This window comes from Podarcis melisellensis (assembly GCF_964234715.1).
Source record: "Podarcis melisellensis genome assembly, chromosome: 7".
In the NCBI taxonomy this organism is placed as follows: Eukaryota; Metazoa; Chordata; class Lepidosauria; order Squamata; family Lacertidae; genus Podarcis; species Podarcis melisellensis.
This window is the reverse complement of record NC_138539.1, coordinates 59,265,355-59,292,238: the sequence shown is the minus strand read 5'-3', so window position 1 is coordinate 59,292,238 and position 26,884 is coordinate 59,265,355. Positions and strand designations below refer to the sequence as shown.

The following is a 26,884-nucleotide window of genomic DNA, read 5'->3' as shown; positions in this document are numbered from 1 at the left end:
TGCCTTTCGGTCTCCAAAATGGCAGCCACGTTTTTCAAGCATTTATGCACCACGTGCTAGCAGGTCTCCTCTACAAGAAGTGTGTCTGCTTTCTCGACGATATCCTGATTTTCTCGGAATCGCCGGAGGATCACGATAAGGACGTGAGGGAGGTCCTGCAGAGGCTGAAGGACCACAGGCTGTACGCCAAGTTGGAAAAATGCCAGTTTGATGTCAGAGAGGTTGATTTCCTTGGCTACAAGTTGTCCGACGAGGGACTGGCCATGGACAGGGCTAAGGTTCAAGCGCTGTTGGACTGGAAAAGCCCTCGAAATCGGAAAGAGGTCCAGAGGTTCATCGGCTTTGCCAATTTTTACCGCAAGTTTATTAAAGGTTTTGCGAACGCGACGGCGGCTATCACTGACACCCTCAGTTCCAAGAAGAAGAAGTTCGTCTGGACCGAACAAGCGGAGCGGTCCTTCCGGACGCTTAAAGGTCTTTTCGCCTCCGAAGAGCAGCTGCTCCACGTGAATCCCGGCAGACCCATGCGGGTAGAGACCGATGCGTCAGACAGAGCGGTTGGGGCCGTTCTTTTGCAAGAGGATTCACAAGGCAACTGGAGACCGGGTGCGTTCTACTCCCGGAAGCTCAGCAAGACGGAGCGCAATTATACCATATGGGACAGGGAGTTGTTGGCCATTCATGCAGCTTTCAAAGCGTGGCGACACTTCTTAATAGGAGCCAAGCACACGGTGCAAGTCCGCACGGATCACAAGAACTTAGAGTATTGGCGGACGGCTAAGTTACAGACCCAGCGACACATGCGCTGGGCGGAGTTCTTTGCGGATTTCGACTTCAAAATAGAATACATCCCAGGAGACTCCAATGTTATTGCAGACGCGCTGTCCCGAAAGCCGCAATACTTGGAGGAAGCAGCTCCAATCGCAGCAAAGCACATTTTCGCACCGCAGGCGTGGACGTGCGCTACCATCGCAGTCGACCTGGACGCGGTGCGACGCGCGTTGCAAAGGGATCAGTTTGCACAGTCCAAGATGGAGGAGCTACGCGGAGGGTCGCGAGACAACGATGAGTTCCAATTGCAAGATGGACTTTTGACTCGTAAGGGTGCCCTTTACGTGCCCACCGACGATCTTCGAGCCAAGGTTCTGCAACAATTGCATGACGCCCCTAGTGCAGGCCATTTCGGCAAAGAGAAGACGATGGAGTTGGTGGCTAGAGACTTTTGGTGGCCCCAGATGAGAGGAGAGGTGGCGGACTACGTCGCCAGGTGTGATATCTGCCAGAGGTCCAAACCAGTGCACCAGAAGCAGGCGGGATTGCTAGAACCGCTGGAGACACCGCAGCAACCGTGGGAGAGGGTAGCGTTGGACTTTGTTACGGACCTGCCCAGCTCCAGAGGTAAGACGGCGGTGTTAGTGGTGGTGGACTTGTTCACCAAGATGGCGCATTTCATCCCTTGTGCCAAGGTGGCGACGGCAGAACAGACCGCAAAGCTCTTCATCGATCACGTCTTCAGAGTGCATGGACTTCCGCAGTCCGTCTTGTCCGACAGGGGGCGCCAGTTTGTTTCCACTTTCTGGCGAAAGCTTCTGGGCATCTTGCACGTCAAAATCAACCTGACATCGGCGAGACATCCACAAACCAACGGTCAAGCGGAGAGGGTCAACGCGATCATGCAGCAGTACCTGCGGTGCTACGCCAACCAGCGACCTGCGGCGTGGGTGGACTATCTGCCGATGGCTGAATTCGCCTACAACAACACGAAACACGCATCCACCGGGGTGACGCCTTTCTTCGCGAACAATGGCCGTCATCCCAGAACCTTCCCGAGATTTGCGGCACCAGGAGGGGGGGGGCCTCAAGATGCCGACCAGTTTGCAGCGGAGTTGCAAGAGGTGCACGAGGAGCTGCGGAGACATTTGGAGCTGGCAAAACAGGCGTATAAGGTGCAGGCCGATAAGCACAGGAGGGCGGGAGAGGACATCCAGATTGGGGACTGGGTGTGGTTAGCAGCCCACGCGATGCCGGCCAGGTCATTGGCCAAGAAGAAGTTAGGACACAGGCAGCTAGGGCCATATCAAGTTGAGGCTAAGATCAATCCGGTGGCTTTTCGCCTAGCCCTTCCGGAGGGTTCCAGGGTGCACCCGGTCTTTCATAGGTCGGTGCTCACTCCCTACAAAACCCCACACAGGTTTCAAGAGTCAGGAGCACTCCCAGAGCCACGTAGGAGGGCGCCTGAGGGGGGGGAATCGCCAAGACCAGAACCTCTTAACGAGGTCACAGAGATACTGGACTCGAGATGGGGGGAGGAGGGAGTTGAATATTTTCTAGCCAGGGAAGGCACTCCGGCCTCTGCCAATAGCTGGGTGCCGGGTTACGCGTTGGACGAACCCCTGTTGAAGGAGGAGTTCCATGCACTTTTTCCGCACAAGCCCATGCCCGAGGAGTATTTTGATGATTGGCTTTTCACGCCCACTTTGTCAGACAGCACGTTCGAGGGTTTCTTCTCACCCGAGGGCCATACGCCCGAAACAAGCCCGACCAGGGATCCGAGACTGGGGGGGGAGGAGACAGGCCCTTGTTGGTGGGTGGATCAGCCAAGGGAGGCATGGAGTCAGAGATGGATGGTAGGTCCTTGGCAGGCAGCGCCAGGAGAAGCAGTGATGGAGGAAGAGACTGTGAGGTCTGTGGGTGGGGAACCCGAGTTCGAACACACATATACGGAGATGACAGAGGAGAACGTTGAAGTGGACAACTTGTATCCTGAACCGACCCCGGAAGAACCACGTTTTCCTCAACCTGCACCCGGCGAGCGGGAGGGGGGAAGGGGGGGCTTCGAGGGGGGGATGGATGTCAGGGTTTCTGGGAGAGAGGAGGAGATGACAGAGGAGACGGAGAGCGAGTGGGAGGAGGGGCAGAAGGATGAGGAAGAAGATGACGGAATTCTGAGGGAATCCACGAGTCTGAGCAGCGAGTCAGAGGATTCTCAAAAGGGGGTTACCTTAATCAAGCAAAAGGGAGGAGAAGGGAGAAGCGGAGAGGAGCCCAGTGGAAGACAGACGCAGCAAGAGGCGTCTCAGCCGGAACGGAGTAAAGGGGGTGGAGTCGTCAGCCTCTCGGAGGGAGCAGGATTAGGAGAGAACAGAGAAAGGGGGTTGGAGCAAGGTGTTCAGCCGGAAAGGGTGGAGAGCAGAACAAGGGGTGGTGTAGCGGTCGAAAGAAAGGTCAGCAGCAACGTACGCGCGCCAAGTTCAAACGTAGAGGCGCGCGGAAGTGGAGAGAGCTCAGGGGAGGAGCCCGGCCCTAAAGCCAGAAGGAGGGGGGAAGAGGCGGCAGAGGATTCAGCCTCAGGCGAGTCACGGAGAGAGGGAACCCAGGGGGGCAGGAAGACCCTGCGGAAAAGAAAGGAGAGGAAGAGGTGGTCTAGAGCCAGGCTATTAAGTTGGTGTGGAAGAGGGGAGGAGTCAGAGGGGACTTCAGCGGTCTAACGTGACAGACGTACGGCCACGATGCTGAACTGTACGAGAAGCAGAAATCTTCAATAAACTTTTCCTGTAAATAAACTGCAACGGAGTGAGGTCTCTTGTGAGCTGGGACCCGTCCTGGGTGGCCGTGACAGCAACGATGTCTGATCCTAATTCAGGTCTCACTTGTTGGTCCAATATAAAATATTGTTTCACTGGCCGTGTATAGATTGTAGAGCCAGTTATTTTTTCTTATACAATACAAATAATTTGTTTTTGTGCAACTCCATTTTTAGCCACCTGCACAGCTGTGTTAAATTGAGTAAGATAATGATTAAATGAACTTTATTAAAATTCTTGCCATGGGTAATGATTACAGCAAATTTCTGTCAGGATTCCAACTGTGGTGAAGCAGGCTACAAAATATTTTGTAAAAGTCTGATTCAACTGCCCACCCCGGTTTACATCCTAATCACCATACTGCCATATACACAATATTTAGAACTAAACATCTTTCTGCATCTATCATAAGATGAATGTGGATTTTAAATCTTTGATACAAGAAGGGAAGGTAGTATAGGAGTAGTCTATTAAACTAGTCCTGGACTATGTGTTCATAGACAAGGTGTTAAACAATAGGTAATACTGGCAGTTGAAACAGTGGAGCTTATGAGAAATCTACCAGGCACTAGGAAAAACATGTGTCTTTCCATGGAACTATTGGTCTGCATTGCTTTGCTTTTAAAGGAATGAAATGAGTCCAAAATCTGTACTGCTGAAGTATTTGTCATGGCCAATAGCTAGTACAATAAAGTTATTTGGATTGGATACTGCTGAAATTATGTGTTATTTAAAGCAGCAGCAGAAATAGTCACTCTAGTTTTTTAGTTTTCTAGCAATGCAGAACAAGTAATCAGCTCTCATTAACAGATGATGTCCTGCCCAATCAAGTATGCAGTGGAAAGCTTCTGCTCTTCCTGTACTACTTCAAGTAATGCATGTAACTTTTATAATATTTGTATATACAATTTCTATTATCTAGCTAAAATTGCTATCTATCTATGGGTGGAATTCAAAGTAGTGTTAAGTCACTGGTTCCATTAGTGCAAGGAATTTCCCCACCCTTTTCACCCCCACTTAAATATGTTCTACGAGTTTCCCCAATCCTTTGGAGATTTCAGAGTTCCGTTATGCAAATGGAAATCATTCTACTCATGCAATTACTTAGTTTAATACCACTCTATATGTTACCTTTGTTTGAATTTCCTAGGATATACTTCTTCCTCTCACCCACCTGCTCATTGCAAAGTTTCTTCTACACTTTAAAACCAGGCTTCCTCAACCTCGGCCCTCCAGATGTTTTGGGCCTACAACTCCCATGATCCCTAGCTAGCAGGACCAGTGGTCAGGGATGATGGGAACTGTAGTCTCAAAACATCTGGAGGGCTTAGATTGAGGAAGCTTGATCTAGACTAGCCAACTAGTTCGTAATGGTAATGCAGATGAGCTGAAAATTCTTATTGCTGATGAGCACTACACACCTGTGTGCTAGCCAGGATTTTTGTGAGAGTATAATGGGATTAAATAGAGCTTCCTAAGATTTCTATATTGCAAATAATATATACTAATCAAATATTTGTTCTTTAATCAAAGTGGGTTATGCAAGACTTCATCCTCATTGCAAGTAGTCAGAAGGTGGTGATCCTATAAAATTACACCTAAAGTAAAAACAAGCAAACTATATAGAAGCACTCTAGAATTTGTATCCAAAAGGTATAGTGTACAAGCAGAAGGCACTTACATTTAACCAAAGGGTCATGCCACCCGCTTCCTACTGCAGTCCCCTGTATCATATGCTATGCTGATTAGGAAAATCCCCTAAGCCTCAGGAACAATTTTCAGGAGGATTAGAAAAAACCCACTTTGTGAAAATGAACTCCATTTCACCCATGGAATTGATGTTAGGATCAAGGCCCAAATCTTTACATATATCACACATTTTCAGTTTGCAGAATTTGTTTCAGTAAATTATGTTGTCCATTTCTGTGTAACAGCAACTCTAGCAGCTCTTAAGTGTAACCTAATTCTATTAGTTGTTGATGGGGTTTTTTGCAGCTAAATCATCAGAACTGGCCAGACCATCTGAAAATGGTTATAGGAATTTCCTCTTGTGTTTAGTATAAATAACAAAATGAAGTTCATATTGAGAAGCCTCAACAAGCTGCATTTCACAAATAGCAATTGCTTTGAAATGATACTTCTGATATAATTTCTCAAGACAGAGTATGCATGATTTGGAATCGACCACATACAGGACAAAATGTGTGAAATCATAGAAAATAACCTTCAAAAGCATGTTATATATAATCAAATATATATAAAAAAATAGAAGAGTGGGGTGTTTTGCTAACTTTATTATAGAAATACACGCTTCATTTAGTTTGGATAATTGGAGGGGGGTGGTCATGGCAAGCTAAATATTAGTTCTTGGTATCATGGGGGTTGATGTGACATTATTTGCACACAGTGAGCTAGTCAACTGTTTTTGCATTTGTGTCTGCTTTGCGCCAAGAATAATTTTTGCAATAGTGTATCACAATTTATTCTAAACTACTTGTAATAATATACAAACAGCATGAGAGTGAGGAACTTTGTGGGCATTAACCCAACTTCTGCAGTAATACAAACTACTGGAGTACCATGTAAGGTTCTAAGTATAGATCTTAGAAATTCATTCCGTGAAATTTCTACATGTTCCGTATCTGTTAATCTCCAAATCTCAGTTCAGTAAAACAGCTGGGAGGGGACTTCTGCATAACCAAAAACAGCATGCAGTGCTCTCCAAGCTTTATGCTTAGTAGAGATTTATTCAATGGCTTCACTATCAAGTGGCCATTTATGGTGAGAGAGATATTTTCCAAAGGCAAAAATACTTGTTTTAGCATAATTAACATAATAATAATAATTTATTATTTATATCCCACCCATCTGGCTGGGTTTCCCCAGCCACTCTGAGCGGCTTCCAACAAAATATTAAAATACAATAGTCTATTAAACATTAAAAGCTTCCCTAAACAGAGCTGCCTTCAGATGTCTTCTAAAAGTCTGGTAGTTGTTTTTCTCTTTGACATGTGGTGGGAGGGCGTTCCACAGGGCGGGAGCCACTACTGAGAAGGCCCTCTGCCTGGTTCCCTGTAACTTGGCTTCTTGCAGTGAGGGAACCACCAGAAGGCCCTCGGCACTGGACCTCAATGTCTGGGCAGAATGATGGGGGTTGAGACACTCCTTCAGGTATACTGGACCGAGACTGTTTAGGGCTTTAAAGGTCAGTACCGACACTTTGAATTGTGCTCGGAAACGTACTGGGAGCCAGTGTAGGTCTTTCAAGACCGGTGTTATGTGGTCTCAGCGGCCACCCCCCAGTCACCAGTCTAGCTGCCGCATTCTGCATTAGTTGTAGTTTCCGGGTCACCTTCAAAGGTAGCCCCACATAGAGCACACTGCAGTAGTCCAAGCGAGAGATAGAGCATGCACCACTCTGGCGAGACATTAAGTTGTTCTCACTGATATATCAATCTAAAGTTACATAGCAACAATTTTAGCACTACATGGGCAGGATGTAAAGTCTGAATATAATGATACGATCCAATTTGTGGAACAGTGCCAATACCAAAAAGCGGTTTGAGTTATACTGGTTAGAACTTGAATTAAGTTTTACCCACTAAAAATTGATTTCTATGACATAGACTGAGTAATTTGTAAGACAGGGCTCACCATTCATTAGACATTTTTAACTAGTCCAACATGGTCTAATCATTTCAGAATCTTCTTGCTTATCCTCCACTAGCTCAGTAATCAACAGTCAGCACACTATGTCCAGTCAATGTCCTTGAAAAGTGAAAATTTCTTGCAACCTTTTTCTACACTGAAGGATCCTTTCAGAGAAAACATAAAAGCCAGGGGATAATTAGTTTTGGGCAGTATCAGGTGAACACAACAATAAGTAACTACTCTGCAGTCTATGTGGTTTCTATACCTTGAAGAAAACTGTTTGTTGACATATGAAAATAATTGTAATTTTAACAGTGAATGTAACTGATGTTTTTATACCAAAAGAAACGTAGATAATTTTAAATAGAATCTTCCACTAGTGAAGTGCAAAATCCTCTCAATGCTTTCTCTGTACATTCTTTGTCTAGAAATGAATTATGCTGTGTAGTAAACCAGAATGTAATGCTGTTAATAGATACCATAATCAAGTTCACTTAGCTGTCCACAAACAAAGCATAACATAAAAGGATAGTGGCAGCTCCATGTATCTACTCACAGACAAATCTGGGACTTAGGTCCACTGCACTGACACCTATAGCCATCTAGCTCCAAGGTAGTGGTGAAATTGGAATAACCACAGAATATTTGTTAATTAAATATGATTACATTTTGAGAAGGCTATGCTACAACTCTCTCATCAGGAAAAAGGTAAAGGTAAAGGACCCCTGACAGTTAAGTCCAGTCACAGATGACTCTGGGGTTGTGGCACTCATCTCACTTTAGAGGCCGAGGGAGCCGGCGTTTGTCTGAAGAGAGATTTTCTGGGTCGTGTGGCCAGCATGACTAAGCCGCTTCTGGCGAAACCAGAGCAGCGCATGGAAATGCTGTTTACCTTCCCACCAGAGCGGTACCTATTTATCTACTTGCACTTTTTTGTGTGCTTTTGAACTGCTAGGTTGGCAGGAGCTGGGACTGAGCAACGGGAGTTCACCCCGTCGTGGGGATTCAAACTGCCAACCTTCTCATCGGCAAGCCCAAGAGGCTCAGTGGTTTAGACCACAGTGCCACCTGTGTCCTCTCATCAGGCAAACTTGAAATCAAAAACCCCAGAAAGAAAGAGAGATCCTCATTAATATAAAATAACATGGCACCATTTATAAGGGCAATAATTCATTTACAACTGTTCATGCCTATTAAGTGGCTAATTTATTAAGTGAAAAAAGGTTAGAACTAAGGGTTACCAACTTTTTCCCCTAACCAGGCTCCTGTGTAATTTAGAGGGTTGCCAACTTTTCTGGCTGCTTCTTTGCTTGCAACAACTGGTTCACTGGGTGCCATTAGCAGCGAGTCATATTGATTCCCATGCCCTACAATCATACTGGCTGATCTCTCACATTGTATAGATGTTAAAGATATGAAAGCAGGCCTGTCTATGGGGTCTTCAGATCAACTGGCAAGCCAAGCCAATAAAGGCTGCAATGGAAAAAGAGGAAATTCAGAAGATAAAGCATACCCAGGCACACAATTGTTCCCTAAATCTCCCTCCACGCTTCTCCCCCCAGGGCTGAAGGTTTTCCTGTGCTTTCAACAGCTAAATGTACACCTCAAGATATATTTTCTCCTTGTTCCCAACACCCAAAACCTCTCAAATGATATTTTTACTTATCTCTTCTGATTCTGATCTCTTCCTCATCTCCTTTTACACTTAACTTCAAACTTTCTGGCCTATCTTCACTACCTACCATTCTAGGCAGAGATCTGATCTCTAAGAATCTTGCCAGGTAACTGCAAGCTTAGCTGCTTCCAGAAGCCAAGATTGGCCATAAATTGCTGTCAAGTAGCATCTGAATAAGCAAGTACTTTGACTATGAGTGGTATAAAAATGCCTTTTGTGGTGGTGGTGAGGATTAACTACCAATGTAGTTAAATTATCTTGGACTCAACCCGTTCACAGCTTTCATATCATCACAAGGGCTTTGAACCTGGGCTGGTAGCATATAGGCAGCCAGTGCAAATGTTTTAGCCTTCAATGACAAAGATGTATCCTAGTGCACCTCTTGATGATTTAGAGGGAGCATAACCCCAATCAGAAGAAGCAACTGGCTTATCATTTGGAAACGAGAACCACCTATTCAAAGAGCCTCAATCTTCACAAGATTTCAACACAATTTATTGGCCTGCATCCAGTCTCTGGTCCAGGGCTTGCACAATCTCTCCAGATTCAGATGTTATGGATAAATAGAGCTGCATATCATCAGTGTACTGCTCCAAAACTCCTAACGACCACACCCAACTACTTCATATAGATGTCAGAACCCCAAGGGGATAAAGAACACTCCCCTAATGTTATTCTCTGGACTTAGCTATGCAGGTAGGTGTGGAACCACTGTAATACAGTGCCTCTAATACCCACTCCACACAGTTTATCGTGGAGGATACCATGGTCACTGGTATCAAAGGTAGCTGAAAGACTAAGCAAGAGTAACAGGGTCCCAATTCCATCTACCTCTTAGTAAAGGTCATCCATCAGTGGAACCAAAGTTTATTCAGTCCCCAAACCAGGCCTAAACCCAAGACTGCAGTATATCCACTTCAGTGTCAATGCTAGGTATACAACACTTTATTTCATAAAGTTGATTGTCTATGTGAGGAAGCCAAGAAAGGTGGACATTTCAAATATATGAAAATGAATGGCAAGTCTGCTTTGCTGTACACTTCAACATTTACATTTTTCAGTCTAAACCAATCTACAAATTAAACATGTGGAAATACTGGAAAGTTCATGAATGCTGACATTCTGAATTTACCAGTGAATAAGCCCTACAAAGTTCTACCTTTTCCCTTGAAAACGTATATATGAATGATCATTTCAAAATATATGAATGATCAATTTAAAATAATTGTAACAAATTATGCATTTTGCCACATATTTAAAAGCCAACATGCACATTGTATGCACATCTTGTTTCCTTCACTATTACAGTATAGCAAAAATTACACCCCATGAGAGGGCCTTAAACCACCACCAGGCATTATGACAGAAACCAATGCAAAACTTACAATATTTTCCTCATGTATGTTATTGTGTTCTACTGGCATGCTACTGGCATTACTTCCTGAGGGCACAACACAACCAGCGCTATGTACCTGAGATGATGGCATGCTCTGCAAAGGTTAAGACACACAAAACATCACACAAATAAGGTATTTACAAACCCATGCATGTTAGTAAGACAGGAGGACATGTTTTTAAAAGAACTCAGGCAAGGAGGTTAAATGGCTTAATTACAGAAATCCATGCAACACCACATTTGTTTTCAGTTGTGGAAAACATGAAACCGTTTCCTAAAATAGTGCTATAGCCTAATAAAAGAAATTGACAATTCAGGACAGCTGTTTTTCAACAGACAACAATTAAGCAGAAACACACTCCATGCTGAACAAAAGGAGACAAAAATAAAATAGGATTATCATTCCAGTACAGAGAAAAGGAATTGCTGAATTTTAATGTAGGATTCCAAATTCTCCGTATCACAAATGCAAGCTGCAAGTTATTTACTGGCAAAGACAATAGCTACTTGCACATAAATTAACCAGGATTAAGAAACTATAATAGTTCTTTACTACCTACCTCTTTACTAAGTAGAGGCCGACTTTCAAAGGAGATCTTTTTATGTTCTTCTTTTACTGGCATTAAAGGTTTGAAAAACTTGGGTGGCTGTGGAGAAAATGCTTTAAATGGGCTGACGGTTGATGCATGAGGATTCTCTGATACATAACCTTGGATAATGAAAATAAACACACACACACACACAAATAGGTTAGTTATTCTAACATCAACTGCAAAAATAAGTTAAAAATGAAAAAGATATAAAGCACCACAGGAAATAACCATGATGACGAGCATATTAGATCCTTATTTGTGCCATGTTATGAAATATGTTCATTTACCTGCTTACCATTCATGGTAAATGTTGTTTGTACAACGAAATAACAGTGGAGTAACAGAGAGGGTTGGATCCAGACTTTATCACCGTGGAAAATGGCTTTTAATTAAGCGATGGGGAGGGGGCATGGCAACTTTTGCTGATTTCCTCTCCTCCTGTATCCACAGTGCCATCTCTCACAGTGTTTGTGAGGTTTGCTCAAGGTATAGGATTATATGCAAACCAGTCCAGCATGTCTCAAAGCATGCTCTCTGCTATTTGTAAAGTAAACATACTTTATCACCTACAACTCCCTCCTTTTGCATCAAGAAGGTTTTCCTTAAACAAAGTTTAGTAAAAAGCTTGTCTGCAATTCAGAACATACTTCAAAGAGAACTAAATATGAGCTGTGGATGTCTCAAAAGAAAAAGCCTCCCATTCTTTCGTAGAAGTACATAGTGGTAATTATTTACATATGACTCATAGCATCACTAGAATTTCAGTGCAGCTGCTGGTTAATATAACCCAAGAGAGAATGATAATGTACCTGTCAGCATAAGGTAACAACTCATATGTAATTTGGCAGTTTAAAACAAAGTAAGTCACAAAGTTACAACATTAGTACTAAAACCAAATTTTAATCACTTGTTCCTTAAGCAGTTATTCTTTATAATAATAATTGTACCCTGACCATCTGACTTGATTGTCCCAGCCACTCTAGGCAGCTTCCAATATAATTTTTTTCTTTCCTTCTTATCACTAAATCTCCCTCCTCTTCCTTTACGCTGTCATGTATATGCATGTGCACATTTTCTTTTCCTACTTCTCTTCCTCTGCTTTTGTAAACTCCTCAGGGGAGAAACTGTCTAATAATAATAATAATAATAATAATAATAATAATAATAATAATAAATACCCCGCCTATCTGGCTGGGCTTCCCCAGCCACTCTGGGCAGCTTCCAACAAAATATTAAAATATCGTAGTGCACGTACATTAAAAGCTTCTCTAAACATATCACTGCTCATATCACTACATAAAGCACTATGTGCATTGATTCTACTATATAAAATAATAATGCTTGTTCTAGGAGATAAAACTTATTGGTATATGATCCTAAGTGCTTGGTCTGGAGAGGCACATCCCATTTTTACTTCAGAACCTTCTTAAAGGGTGCTGGGATAGTTGTTTTCAGCCCTTGCAGCAGCAAAGCACCCACAAGCTAGTCACGCTGGCCACGTGACCCGGAAGTGTCTCCGGACAGCGCTGGCTCCTGGCCTCTTGAGCGAGATGAGCGCGCAACCCTAGAGTCGGACACGACTGGCCCGTACAGGTGGGGGTACCCTTTACCCTTTATATTAATAATTTCATATATTGATCCAATTAAAACTAAACACAATAAAAATCTTACCACCAGCATCTTTACTTCTGCGAGGAGAATCTCTGGGTAAAGTACCATAACATGATACATCTTGATAACTGGAAGAACAATCTAATACATCTAGATGACCTTCTGACCAACCCTAAAGTCATAAACAACCAAGAAAAGAAACAGGAAAATGTTCATTTTCAAGCTACAAAAAAGAGTTCAGATCCTTTCAAAATAGTCAGTGCTCTCTCACACATACATGTTTTTTATTACTACCAAAACTTTTCAAATTTATTTTATGCAACTCAGTCCTGTGCATTTTATTCAGAAGTATATCCCCAATGCATTCAGTGGTACTTGCTCCATGGAGCACAGTCTTATTTTGTTAAAATCTATTACAAAAATACCCCGTAATCTCTCCTATTTCACAGGGAAGATACCTAGGACTTTTTTGGTAATTGATTCAATACTAACTACCCTGAGAATTTTTTTTGCACCCCCACATGCCCCTGCACCAGAGAAATAACTGACAGTCTTTCATATTTTATTTTGTGAAGCACCCTGCGATCAGCTCAACTTGATTTTCTCGAGTCAGTAATGCATCAGATTATACATTCCTGTTCTAAACAATCTATCATTATTACTGAAGACTAAAGTTAAGGCTTTCTTGTATCAAATAGGAAGGAAAAGGCAAGTCTATTTGACTACATTTTCGAAAAGGTGCCACCACATCTGCTCACTTAATGTTCATACCTTATCTTCATCACAGCCAGAAATATCTAATCGACTACAGGACACCTAAAACACAATAATAAATAAATATGAGCCCAATGAATGCTATCAGCATGCTTGGCAGCAGGTTGGCCTTCACATGAGAACTGCAGTCTCCTCACCCACTGCTAAGCCTAGGCTGCATTTGAAATAAACAAAAGACTGACAAACATGGCAATAGAACTTCATGAACACTTATGTACTGTATATCCTGCATTTAAAGGAAAGGAGGGTTATACTTGCATGTAGCAAAGGAGCATTAAACCTAAATTATCCCTGACAAATAACTACTGGAATACGTAGAATATGCCACAATTTCCTTTGACAACTTATTCTGCTGATTAATCTCAATTTCTCCAGGGTCAAAATGAATACGTTTTGTCTACAACCTTAACATTTTTAGTAATATGTGAGTCTTTCACCTTGAAAAATTATCTTACATTGTGGACGTTTGGTGTACTGACACTCCGCTGCATGTGTCGAGTCTTAGTAGAAATAGCCTCTTTGACTGTGACTGCCTGTGTTAAGATAGAATGAGTAAATTGAAATCCGTAGTTTCACATAGAGATCTAGGCAATTAAAACTCACTTCAGAAAGTATATATAAAGGTATATTTATTAATACAGAAATATCATTTTTACTTTAATCAGGTTTGATATCTCTGAAGACAGATAAAGAATGGAACATTATATCAAAATTGCATCCCAAGAGCAAGTTCACATTAAACGTTTGCCAGCATTCTGATAGTAAAGGTAAAGAAAATGGAAATATGAGACATCTCTTGTGGCAATTGTTTTACAATAACTAAACTAATTTGGCCTGAAGCTTTTTTCTACTCACCTGTCTTAATCGTTCAAGACTCAAAATGTTTTCTACCTGCAACACTCCACGAGTATACTTCTCAATGTAAGTTTCACCATCAGATGCACCCTCATTTTCACTTCTGGCTGCCATCAGAGCCAGTGTCTCCCGATCTTCAATTTCTTCTGTGGCCTAAAAATTAAACTGTTTAATTTAATCTGTTTAAAACTGGGACACAAACAGAACGCAACGTTATGCAGTCCTTATACAGATGCCACTTCAAAATGCCTAAAACAGTACTTTGAGGATGCAGTTTACAGGAATATCTTTTACTTTGATTTTTTCATTTATTCTAACTTATTGAAAAAAGTACAGTAGAATTTACCTTTGGTATATTTGAAACTATTTCATAGGCCACACCACAAGCATACCATATATTCTTCAAAGATATTCTTCGTTTGAGACTCTGGGTAAAACTCTAGGGGGGAATTAAAGAATAAAGTATTCATATGATGAATAGTGTGATTAAAGCAAGCTAAGAAAATGGTTTTTTTCATCCCACCCAATACCTCACTGGGAATGGCAAAAAATTAAAAGAAACATGGTATTATTTTACTTTGTAAAAACAATTGAACATTGTTTTCACCCTCCATCAACACATGTAACATTATGAAAAACACCTTCATTTGATTGCATAAATTGGAATGTAAATTACTTCAACCATAAGCTAACCTTTTTATTTAAACATTTATCAAGCTTTGTATACCTTCCTTTGTTTATGTTCCTTTTGTTATTCTGCATGTTCCTTTAGTAACGAAACTAAACATCAATAAAACATTTCTGTGGTTTTTTATTTTTAAAAAAACAGCATTGTATGTGCATACTTCCTGGTTTAGTTTATTATTTCTAAATTTTATCCCAACAGTTAAGTCAACAAAAAAGAAATACAGTCAAAACAAGATACATTAAGCAGAATTCATCCATCACCTGCTTATTGTAAATATTTGCAGCAATTCTTTTACGTAGCACAAGTTCCATTGCAGCAGGGTGGCTGAGTTGGACTGTAATTTTCACAATCAAATAGATTCTCTCATTTTGAGGTGTTACCCTATTCAAGTGCACTGAATCATGCACAGAAGGGTCCCATGCAGCAGTGGCCGAAACCTAGGAGCACAATTTGGTAGAATATTATAAAGGAAACTGATCTGAATTGCTTAAATGTTTACCCTGCCCTTTTAACATTCCTGAAATACAGAAATGCTTAGACAATTAACACGACATTAACAAAAGCAATTAATGAACACGATTAAATTCCCATGGTTTCAATGAGTCTAAGTAAAACTGAGTAGAATAGTACCTCTGTCAATTTTTTTTGTAATGTATTTGATGGGGAAAGTGCTTTGCCTGATCAGGTAGCAGTTGGTTTAACTGTCACTGGGGGAGCTAAACAGACAGCCAAGGAGGGGTTGGAGACAGAACTATCAGTATGCAAAAGAATAAAACGTACCCACATTTTGATTGGTGGTTGCAGGTTTAGAATATTCAGTTAGACAATGTGATTGGCTGGGGCTGGACCAGAGGGGGCAGAAGAAGTGAATATATGGCAGTTAAGGTCAGTTAGGGTTAGTACATGTTGCTCAGAGAGGAGTCAGCATTTGTTGGTGCTTGGTGTTCATGGTGGGCAGCCAGAAGAAGAGAGCAGAGGAAGAAGATTAAGGAAGAAGAGGACATGAAAGGAAGGCTGAGGTAGCTGAATTGGCTTGGCTCAGGCTGAAGAGGGGAGAAGAAGTGAGAGGCAGTTTGGAATGCCAGGCTCTGTCTGGTGTCTGGTAGGAGAGAAAGATTCCAGGGCAGAGCAACGGAAACAGCCCTGTGCTTCAACAGGTCAGTACAGGTCAAAAGAGAGGCTTCAGTAAAGGTCCTCAGTTAAAGAGTTGGTGAGGCTTAACTGGGATGGAGTAAATAGAACAATCTGACAAAAGAATCTTAAATTAGGTCCTTCAAAGCTGACTTAGTTTAGTAAAAGTGTAAAATAAGCTGCATTTAAGCAACATCTTAACAAAGTGCATATCCTTTTAAGTAGGTAGTATAAAGTAATTGTGCACTGCATTGTGCACTGCATAATGCAATAAATAAACATTGATTTCTTTGTCAAATATAATACAGTGGTGCCTCGCAAGACGAAATTAATTCGTTCTGCGAGTCTTTTCGTCTTGCGATGTTTTTCGTCTTGCGAAGCACGGTCCGTTGCAGCTGCACCTTTTTTTGGTTTTTTGTGGGGGTTTTTTGTTTTGTTCTTTTTGGGGGGGGGTTTCACCGTCCGGGCGCTCGGGGAGCCTCGCGACCGCGGGGCACGGGGGGCTAAGGCGGAGCCCCCGCTTCCCTGGCCTCGTCCCCTGCGCGTCGAGGCCGCTCGAGTCTTTGAACCGCCGCTCCGAAGGGCGGCAGGTACCCAGACCCTGGGCGGAGGGAAACATGGACTGCACGACCCCCCGACCGCGGGGAGACGATGCGCGGTCCACGCGGCGGAAGGGACGCGTCGAGGGAGACCCCCGCGCTTCCACCGCCCTGTCCCCTGCGGGCCTCCGGAGTTTCCCTTCAGTCGGCCGGCACGCCCGAGGGGGCCTTGTACGGCGGATGGGCCCGCGCCCGGAGAGGTCCGAGGAGGCCGCCAGCGGCAGGGGCAGCGAGCGGAGCGCCTCGCGCAGCCAAGACGGGAGAGAGGGTGGCGCCGCCGCGCATTGGCCAAAGCCTTCCCCCCTGCCCGGCGCCCGTCTGCCCGGTGACGGGACGCCAGAGGAGAAAGACTCAGTGGCGACGCGAGCGACGTGAAAAGCAAGTTTAAAGGTATTGGCTTGGGGGGTTTATTCACCAGTAGGTGGAGCCTGTTGATGCTAATCCAACTATAAGCTCTTCCCTGATGTCACAGAGGGTCGTGCCATGGCCTCCCGCCACGCAGGCATCGGACAGAATACACGACCGCCGGATTCCTTTAACGGAATACCCAAAATTGAAGGTGCAGCCGATGGCCACACCTAGCCCTTTGACACACCACACCACATTATTCCAATGCCTAACCTACCCACCAATACCATGAAAATTGTGACGATTGCTACGAGGTAGGCGAAAAAACCAAAAAGCCTAATGCCAAATAGAAACATTCCTACCAGGACCCCCGGATAACCAGGGCGACCAACCTAAGGCCCATAGCAAGGCCAAAAGAAAACTGAGACCCTGAGCTCTAAGGGAGTGGAGGGTGGGTGACTCGCGACGGGACGACGAAAAGTGAGGCCGGAAGGCTGGTGCCGCAGCAATTTAGGCTGCTAAACACGCCCCCTTGCAGGCACCTGGTTGGGTGCCTGCCCGTGGGCGTGGGCGTGGGCGCCTGCCAGGTGAGTGGGAGGCAGAGGGCTAACACCCCCTGCTTGAGGCGGAGTCCGGCTCCCGACCACAACCACTCCCCTCTCTTGCAGGAGGAGAGTCTTTACTAGCTGTAAGTATCTATGAGAAGAAAGGAACACCTACATAGTGACTTTAAGAAGAAGTTGGACTTCATTTATACAATTCAAGAATATTAAATGTTTATTCTTCAAAATGTAAGTATTTCAACCCCACATGAATTAAGAGCTAATCAAAGATCACTTTGTTAAGAGGTTATTCTGAATAACAATAAACTATGCACACTTGTTCAACAAAAATCAAGTAGAAAAGAGTAAACTCTAATTCAAGGTTTCAAAGGTATAATGTAGCATTAAATGTATTGAAAAATAAAGAAAATGGATTGGCAAAATGCAAACAGTAAAAATATAATAGCCACACATCTACTGTACAGAATAGCTCACTAGAAATTTACCTCATCTTTGCTGTGTTTTATGATTGGTAGATAAAAGAATTGACTTCCATGCTCTTTGGGTAGTATTGAATTTACTCCTGATGCATGTGGACCTATAAGCTGTTCGTTGGCACTGAGGTCATCAGCTAACAAAAAATAAAATTAAGTTACAAGACTTTTTTTTTAAGCTTTAATTATTTCCTATGTCCCAGTCTTAAACATGTTACACAGATATCATGCATAATTGGAAAACAATGCTTTAGATAGGATAGACTTACACTTCTCATGTTACATTTGTATACATCAGCTTAATGCAATTTGTTACTCCACAATGCAAGTACATGGCAACAAATACAAATCATTGCAAAATATCATTTTGGAACTTTTGATGAAGATGTTTAAGAATGAGTTCTTCCACATGATGGAAGAACTCTAATGCCCGACAACTGTGCTTCTTTCAATACATTCAACAAACAAAAAAACCTGGATTATTTAAAAGCCACCAGATCCAGATCTGCAGCACTTCAGATTCCCAAACAGCAATAAAACACCGGCAATATGAAAGCATATTAATACGTCAAGCATATTCAAGGGAATTCATACTTCCACTCCCTTCATAAGCTGTAACTTACCATTCAAATCAAGGAAAAGTACAGGTATATGTGTTTCCATTCCAGAAGGTGGGATCCTAACAGTAAGGAAACACCCCAGTTAATAAAATAAACCATACACATGCAAATATATTTTAATGGAAAACTGAAAGCGTTAAAAACAAATGACATTAACTAGGGGGAACCTACAACAAAATGTTACAGTGTATCCTTGGACCCTAACAGGAGAGCTCCTAGTCCCATGGTTCATAAAAGAGAAAAGAATTCACAGGGGTGGGGTGGTGATATTTTCTCTACTATATCTCTGAAACAGTCCCTAGTTTTATGGAAATGAAGTGTTTGGAGCTGGATGCAAGTCCTGAATCTAATCATCTCAATGCATAATTGAGCGAAATGTGGAGACAGGAGAAAGTGTGTCTTTTTTACTTCAGGACCCCAGTACAGGTGTTAACACCTACTACAAGCATTAATAAAACAGGAAATATTATGAAATCTGTAAATGAACTTGTATATAAACCCCGGTTCTACATTATTACATGACTGTGCATTATACCGCCAGAAACCTTTTTTATTTTCTCTATATTAAAATATTTATATCCTGCCCTTAATCCAAAGATCTCAGGGTGAGATAAATCTTCAGGATACATAGACCAGCAAAAAACCAACCAGTTCACTTCAGCAGTTTTTCTTCTAGTTGTAATAAGTTTCTAGCTGAACTAAGGGCACTAATGTTCTGTGTTGTGGAATATAAAGGTAATTTTTTTAAAAAAGATGAACACACATTTAGCATTTTAGCAGCTTATTCTTCCCTCAGATCTTTACTATCCTGTTAACTGCATACAATATTCACTCAAAAGTTATTTTGCAAGCAAGCTGAAATATAATGCATTTCAGTCAACCTACCAATTTGCAGGAGCACCTGGGATCCCACTGTCTGGTGCTGGGACTAGCACAGCATTTCTTTCTTCTGTTAGCCCTACCCACTGTTCTACAAGACGTGCTTCTCTTTCCATGTCATCTTCTGTTTTATCTATAATGAGATATCGGATATGAAGAGTGGACTATTGGTCACATACTGTGGAAGTACTTTTTCCAGGGGCATCCAGAAAACAACGGGTTAATAATACATTTTCCAAGTATTTAAGAGTAGCAAAGTGACAGGTTGGTTTTGGATTCCAATGAATGCAGATTAGATCCAACAAAGCTAATGAAAATTCTGCTCTCAAAGGTGGATTCACTTTGTAATGAGCGAATTATCCTAATTTTTCACTTTATAATGAGCTGAACATCACAAAAAGCCTTTCAAATACAAACAACTTTTAAAAATAAATCAGTAATACACTAGGCTTGCATTCTTTTTTGATACAAAGGAATGAAAAATTCTTATAATTAAATCACAAGATCCACGAACCTTGTTTATTGCTGATTTTTTTAATCTGTTCATCTAGATATTCTCTGCGTTTTATCAGTGCCTCTGACCATCTCTCTTTCACACAATTTAAGTCTTCCTCCTATGGAAAAAGAGAGTTGGTTTTTTTTTAACATATACAGCATGCACATTTAATTTTATGCAGTTTTCAGCTTTGATTGGAAGATGTTAACAAAGCGTTCATTCACCTTTACATCAGATAGTACATAACCCAAGAAGGTAAGCTCACCCAACTTGCAAAGAGCATAAAGAATGAAAAGCTGAAATTGCACCACCCACTCCATAGTTAGAGCTCTTTGTGTATTTTGTCTCTTGCAAATTTGTGATTTAGATCCAAGCAGAAAAATAATGCATTGGCCAACAAACTATTTAGTAGCATATGAAAGAGAAAACAATTAAAGAGACATCAACATATATACCCTTAAACCTGTATTAACTCCAGTATGAGAAGCTGTTACCAGAGTAACTAAATCATCCACATGCAAACAAAAACCCATCATGCAATCATGCTTTCTGATATTAAAGAAATGTTTGATCCATTCTTCATAATTCATTACCAGGAAGTGCCATGAACCGCTTGAAGCAAGTTAGTAGCTAATTCAGGCTCAAACTACTGTTGACAGCAGGATGGTGTATTTAAATTTGGATCTGCCTAACTTATCGAAGTACCATATTTATGGAGGTGGGGGTCCTCCTGGATGGGAAGTGCAAAGCCTTCCCTCTCCTTGTGGTTTATCTACTTGCAGTTTGTTCTCTGAAGCCATTTTCTCCTCATCCAGGCTAAATATCAGAAGTGTCTCTATCTGTGAGAAGAGTGCTTGGGGAGAAGGTTGCAAGAAGGTAAGCAGTGTGTGTTGAGTTGCCTCTGGTGTGTGGATGTGGGTGTTTAGCACTGCTCACCCATTTATTCCTTATACTCCTAAATTGGACTTCTAGTTTCCTTGTTTCACAGGACTGGGTCAGAGAGGAGCTTTAGGCATTTGAATCAGCCATCACCTGTAGTTTGAGCTGTAGGTTTTTGGAACAACTGTACAACTTACTAGGGTATTTGCATAGATACCTACATTTATACAACTGGTGTTTTGTTTTTTGCTGCTTGTTAAAAAGTTTTTTAAAAACCCTTAATATTAAGAAGCCTTCATACATAATTCATTAATTCATAAATATATTAAAGCTGTAGGCATCAGGAAAGTAAATTTTACAGGACTAGCTTTTTATTATTAAAAAATGGTTTAACAGTACAGTACACACAAATATTTGATGCTTTTGTTATTGCACTGAACAAAATGTGATTTAATGAAACCTGTAAAAATTATGGATGACAAATAATTGTATGTAAAAATTATTATGATTTCAAACATTATTTAGTTAAAAAAATGAAGAATTCAGCTTTTGGCCTCAATTCTAACATATAAGAGATGTCTATAGATCTCTCTTGTATGTCTCCCTTGCATTACACCAACATCTGAATTCGACACACAATACAACTTTCTCTGTTGCCTTGCCCAGGCTCTGCAGGACTTCCTTCCCAGGGAAGTCTGTTTTGTCCCCTTTTTGATGGACTTTCATCAGTGAGTGAAGACATTCCTTTTCTGGCAGGTACTTGACATGGTTTTTAATCCTCGGCTTTTCCCTCCCTAAAATTTCTTTGCTATCTTGTATCTCCTGCATCTGTTGTTTTATTGACAGTTGTTTTAATTAAGTTGCAAGCCACCATGCTGTTTCTTAATTTTCAACAATCTAAATAAATCATTAATATATTGATCATTAGAAATGTCACATGAAAGAGCACAGTGTATTGTCAAATTAAGCTGAGATGCTTGTTCTTTAAATCAGTGTCTTTTAATGCATAAAGTTCCAAGAGCAAATTATTTCAGTAACTTTTTGGAGTTGATAACTATTAGCATTAGCTGTGCCCCATGCTATGTGATTCGACGACAACAGCAGCAGCAATACCTGATAACTATCCATATCACCATCATCATCATCATCTCCTCTCTGGTAGAAAAAAATAAACTTTATAAACATAGAGAACATGCATTTTTCTTGCTAACAAACTCCAAATAAGAGCAAACATCGTGGACACAAATTAGAACAAGACAGAACAGAAAGCATCAAACCTTATTTTATTTATTTTCTTTGTTTATATATATAAAGGTTTAATGACCCACTAGTATGGTGAAGAGAACAGACATGTGCTTCTCCTCTTTACCACTTACTGTAAAAAGCTCTGAGAATCAGGACCTCCAGGCTAATACCTAATCACGTAGAAGCAAAATTCATGCAATGATGCTCCCTTGCTTTCTAGAGACATAAACTATGTATATGATATCTTCATGCTTTCAAGCATTGGGTTGTTGTTTTGTTTTAAATTAATTAGTTCACTTTTTGAAGCACATGACTGATGGGAGAAGTGTCCACCTGTTCTTCTACATGAGGTTTATCTCTGGTAATTTATGCTGGATCTTTATCATTATGCCCTCAGTCTACACATCTTTGATGTAACAGTGGGCATTCAGCAATCACATAATAGCCAGGTTCACGTGCAATGTTAAACTGTAGCTTAAAATAAACTATGTTTTAATGTGCACAAACATTTTCCTCCTTCCTTCGCACCTGACTATGCCATGCAGGAAAGGAAAGAAGCCAGAGTCTGTCTTGTAGTGACATGCAAACTTGGGCTCATGGCTTGTTTCCTTCCAAATAAGTCATGAGTGGAAGCTAGTATTTGTGCTTGGCTTACCACTTTTGATTTATACGGAGAGATACAAATCATGAGCTTTGCCCACCCTACAAGGCAGATTCAGGCTTGTGTCCTACCACATGTCACAGAAAGGAGGCTGCTGAAATTAGGCTTGAAAAGGGGGCGGGGGGGGTGTGCCAACAACTATTTGTCTGGTTTGCAAATGTGCCTATGGGCCCAAAAAGGCTGGAGAGCCCTTCCAGAGTTGTTGTTGTTGTTTTAACTATGATTTAAGGTTACCTGCAAACAAGGCCATTGTGGATGGAGGGAAGACTTGGATTCAGTCCCTCCAAAGCACATCAAGTGTAAGTAACTTCTTAGTATACAAATGCACAGAGCCCAAGAGGTGAGCAAGTGGTTGTTGAGGGGAAGAGCTGTAGCTCAATGGCCAGAGCATCTGCTTTTGAATGCAGAAGGTCTCAAATTCAATTGCTAGCATCTCCAGGTAGCCCTTTCAATCTCCTCATTGGGCTTACAAAAGAGGAAGAGATTGTACCTGAGGCTTGCGATGACTAGTTTACAATAAACTTTTAAAACCAGCCTGCTCCAACTTGGTGTCCTCCAAATATTTTGAACTACAATTCCCATCAGCAAACTTCATCTACTCAGCATTCAGTTTCTGATAATGGCCAGCAAGATGCCCCTGAAAGGTTACAAGCCCCTGAAAGTCACCAATTTGATATTGTATCTGCCATTCAAGGAATGCCAGTTCAAGACATGATGTTCCATTTAGCTGCCATTCCTAATGGCCCTTCAGAAGCTATCATCCATGCCTTGCTTCAAGTGTACATACAAATTCCACACAGTATCCTTCAAAGGCACAAGTGAAAACAACAAATCTGCACCAGAATATAATAATTTAGCACTTTAAAGCCACTTATCCTACCTGGTAACTGTCCAACCCCCGTTGCAATTTGGTTGATCTGGCAGTCACACAGCCAATGGAGACAGACAGAATGGCTTCTACCATAAGTGGCAACGTTCCCGAATGCTGTACTGGTTTAACCATCACCTGAACTCTGCGAGAATGACCCTGGTCATATAAGTAGGGAAACATGTAAATTAATGTAAACACACTTTAGTATTCTTATCTGGGAGGGATAAAATTAATTGTACCTGTCGAAGCTGGAAAATCCCTCCTGTATTTACATCCTTTGCCTGGTGGAGCTCCACAGCTGTATAGTCCCCCAGTTCATTCAGTTCTTGAATTGAAACCCACATTTCTATTCGACGTGTCACTTCATTCCACCTAGAGACAATCCAAAAAGCAATAAGAGTAGTATGAATACTCCTCCTTACACTTTAGTGGAAATTTGTAGAACCATTCATTTTATCTACTTATTAGATTTTTATCTCACCCATCTTCCCCAAGGTGCCAAGGGCAGGAAGCAACAATACAATTAGTAATTAACAAATCAAATATTATTGCAGAAAGAAGATTATGAGAAATCTCTTCTTTGTACTCAATTTCTCTCCTACCACCTCTCACAGGCATACACACCCATCACCCTCTAGCTCTCAATTCATCTCTGGCACATGTGCTGTACTTCCTCCTTTCTCCCTATATTTGAAGTGAGGCTTCACTACTACAAGGAAAATGCAACATAGGTTTACCTGTCTCTCAAGGTCCTGGTTTTTGCATGAAGAGTATCCACCTCCCATATGGAACTGCCGTTTCCAGCACATCTGTGACCCCATACCTCAATAGCAAGTGCTCCATCTTGAATGAACTCCAGAAATTCTTCTGTTACATTCACCACATAATCCTAGAAAATTGTAATACTTACTGCAAAACACTTAAAGCATGATTTTTATCAGCTCTATGATTAAAAAAACAGGTGAATGTTCAAATGTTCTTGTGGGCAGGAAAAAACTCCCAATGAATATATTAATTCCATGAACCAGGTAAAATGCAGAATTTTGTGTAATACTGAATAGGCCACTATTTTATATTAATACTTCAGTTATATTTGCACAGGTAGTCAAAATTCCATATTTTGTGTTGATTACTAAAACATATTTAATATTGTAGTCCCTGTTCTAATGAGATATATTGAAATAAGCATAACCACCAAACATTTTAGGAATAACAAAGCTCCATTTTCAGAGACCAGAAAGTTTGCCAGACTAACTCACTCCTAACTAATATATTTTTGTGAAAGAATGAATGTTTCATTTCCTTAATCCAATCCCATTTTCCATAACAGTGAATAGGCTGGTCACATCTTCTCTCTGACTAGGTTTCCTAAGAACCAAGTTGTATGTTCTGTCTTCCTTCCTCTTTCCACTGGAAATCCCAAATAAAAGTACCAGGAGCAGGTTACACAACTCCAGCATTCAATGCCATTAATGACTTGCAGAATTCTGTTTAACCTATGTCAGGGTTCCCAAACTGTGGCCCAGAGTGTGTGTGAAGAACCTGGTGGCCTGCCCAAAAGGTGAGTGGAATGGACTGAAGGTAATTGGGGGTGGGGGAGGCACTTGAAAGCAATGGAAAGGAATTTTTGTTGTTGTTTAATGAAGGTATTAGAACCCCTTGTTTCATCTCCATCTCACTGTACAGTAGGATGGAATCATACGTGTGTGTGTGTGTGTGTGTGTGTGTAAAATATGGACTCAAATGTATTTTTCTAACATTCCAACCAAACTAAATTACCTTACAATGAGCAAAAGTCACTGTAAACTGGACATCCTTGGTCAGAGGTGAAGGCACATCTGGGTCTACAACTGGTGCTGCAACAGTTGACTCACACTGATCCCAGAAGGTGTATTGACAAAAGACAAAGTTTGAGAGATTCAAAGGTAGTCCTGTTGCTTCTTTAATTTTTACCTAGACAACAGTAAAACTGTAATTCAATATACTGGCATATTTATATTAATATATTCAACTATACTTAGAATATAGACAATGGTTGACTAAGTAAGGCCAATTTTATCTCACAGCTAGGCTCATAAAACAATCTAAAAATTAACACTCAATATATACAATATGTTTAACAAACAAAAGCATCGTAAGATTATTTGGTAATCCTTGTCCACACACATGTACTGCTGGACAAGCATTGAAAACTTCAACTGCTGTAAATTAACTAACCCCAATGAATGGCTTATATTTTTAAATTGTTGACTTTACTTGTCTAAACTTCCATCCAAGGTGCAGACTATAGTATGAACATATGACAAATAAAGATAAACTAAATCTCTGAAGGTGTATGGAAACCAACTGGAAATGGATGAGTGACAAGGTATTTCCCATTGCTGATTGTAAGACATGCAAAATGTTTAGAATATTATATAGGTAAAATATATGTATATCCTATTAAAATACTAATATACATATGTCCATACCCTGCAGGTGAGTTTTTTTGGCCTGTGAGTAATTTCTCCATTGTTGTCCATGATTTCTATACTTCCACTTTCACTTGAGTTTTCAGAAGAATCATCTCCTTCCACTAGGCGTTCTGGGACAACACCAGTGACACGCATCACTTCAACATGCAGACGCCCTGCAACCTGCACCCCAAAAATATTAATATTGAAGACCTTGTAGTACTGCATAGCATCAGTAATCCACATACTTACATATATAATTGTAGCTTCAACTGAACAGAAAAACAGCATACAGATAACAATTGCACATTACATACGACCATTCTCAAATCTGTCTCAGATCCAACTTGACATTATGGAGGTTCACATGTAAGATGTGGTGCTCAGTATCTAACCAGTAAAATTCTCATTTTCTTGCTCAGCTATTATCCAAATTTACATATTTAAAAATAAAATGGAAGTTATTGACAGTTGTTTTGAATTGCCTTCTGTGTAGTCACAACTTTCCCCTTTGATTTGACTTCTAGATTTAGAACACCGGAGGAGCAAGTGAACTATAGTCAAAAATTTGGTCGTCAGTACATGAAATTCAGTGGCTTGGTCATTTGCCCTCCATTCAAAGCATTTCCATTTTATGTTTCAGTGGCAACAATCTTCTCTTGTCCCAAGACTGTGTGCCCATCCTGACTGCTGTCTTATTGCAGGTGTATGCAACAAGACATCACTGATGCATTAATAGTGGATTTATTGTGCTTTTCCTTCCTGAATACATATGTGCCGCTCATAGCAAAGTTTTGCCTTCATAAACAAAACAGAATAGATGACACCAGAGACTGAAA

At 41.2% G+C, this 26,884-nt stretch overlaps 1 protein-coding gene and 1 long non-coding RNA gene across 8 annotated transcripts in view; one reads left to right on the top strand and one right to left on the bottom strand.

Annotated features, from left to right (window-relative positions):
* KIF13A (kinesin family member 13A) overlaps nucleotides 1–26,884 on the bottom strand; it is an 80,746-nt gene that overhangs the window by 8,079 nt on the left and 45,783 nt on the right. For 2 of the 6 annotated variants that reach the window (XM_081919220.1, XM_081919221.1), the window contains exons 21-38: nucleotides 26,064–26,228; nucleotides 25,372–25,545; nucleotides 24,330–24,481; nucleotides 23,832–23,964; nucleotides 23,602–23,748; nucleotides 21,929–21,970; nucleotides 19,955–20,054; nucleotides 19,447–19,573; nucleotides 18,565–18,620; nucleotides 17,954–18,078; nucleotides 15,088–15,264; nucleotides 14,486–14,578; nucleotides 14,140–14,292; nucleotides 13,740–13,817; nucleotides 13,282–13,326; nucleotides 12,571–12,682; nucleotides 10,867–11,015; nucleotides 10,296–10,400 (exon numbers count right to left, since the gene is read on the bottom strand). In XM_081919220.1, coding sequence (XP_081775346.1) covers nucleotides 10,296–10,400; nucleotides 10,867–11,015; nucleotides 12,571–12,682; nucleotides 13,282–13,326; nucleotides 13,740–13,817; nucleotides 14,140–14,292; nucleotides 14,486–14,578; nucleotides 15,088–15,264; nucleotides 17,954–18,078; nucleotides 18,565–18,620; nucleotides 19,447–19,573; nucleotides 19,955–20,054; nucleotides 21,929–21,970; nucleotides 23,602–23,748; nucleotides 23,832–23,964; nucleotides 24,330–24,481; nucleotides 25,372–25,545; nucleotides 26,064–26,228 — 2,133 coding nt within the window. The remainder of the gene's footprint in view (nucleotides 1–10,295; nucleotides 10,401–10,866; nucleotides 11,016–12,570; nucleotides 12,683–13,281; nucleotides 13,327–13,739; nucleotides 13,818–14,139; nucleotides 14,293–14,485; nucleotides 14,579–15,087; nucleotides 15,265–17,953; nucleotides 18,079–18,564; nucleotides 18,621–19,446; nucleotides 19,574–19,954; nucleotides 20,055–21,928; nucleotides 21,971–23,601; nucleotides 23,749–23,831; nucleotides 23,965–24,329; nucleotides 24,482–25,371; nucleotides 25,546–26,063; nucleotides 26,229–26,884) is intronic. The other 4 variants (XM_081919224.1, XM_081919223.1, XM_081919222.1 and 1 more) reach the window with 3 other exon arrangements.
* LOC309374410 lies at nucleotides 20,069–26,883 on the top strand. Of its 2 annotated transcripts, none has more exons than XR_014170568.1 (3): nucleotides 20,069–21,571; nucleotides 25,870–25,960; nucleotides 26,573–26,883. It is a non-coding gene; the product is annotated as an uncharacterized lncRNA (long non-coding RNA). The 2 variants fall into 2 exon arrangements; XR_014170569.1 differs by lacking the exons at nucleotides 25,870–25,960; nucleotides 26,573–26,883 and adding exons at nucleotides 22,130–22,870; nucleotides 22,901–23,595.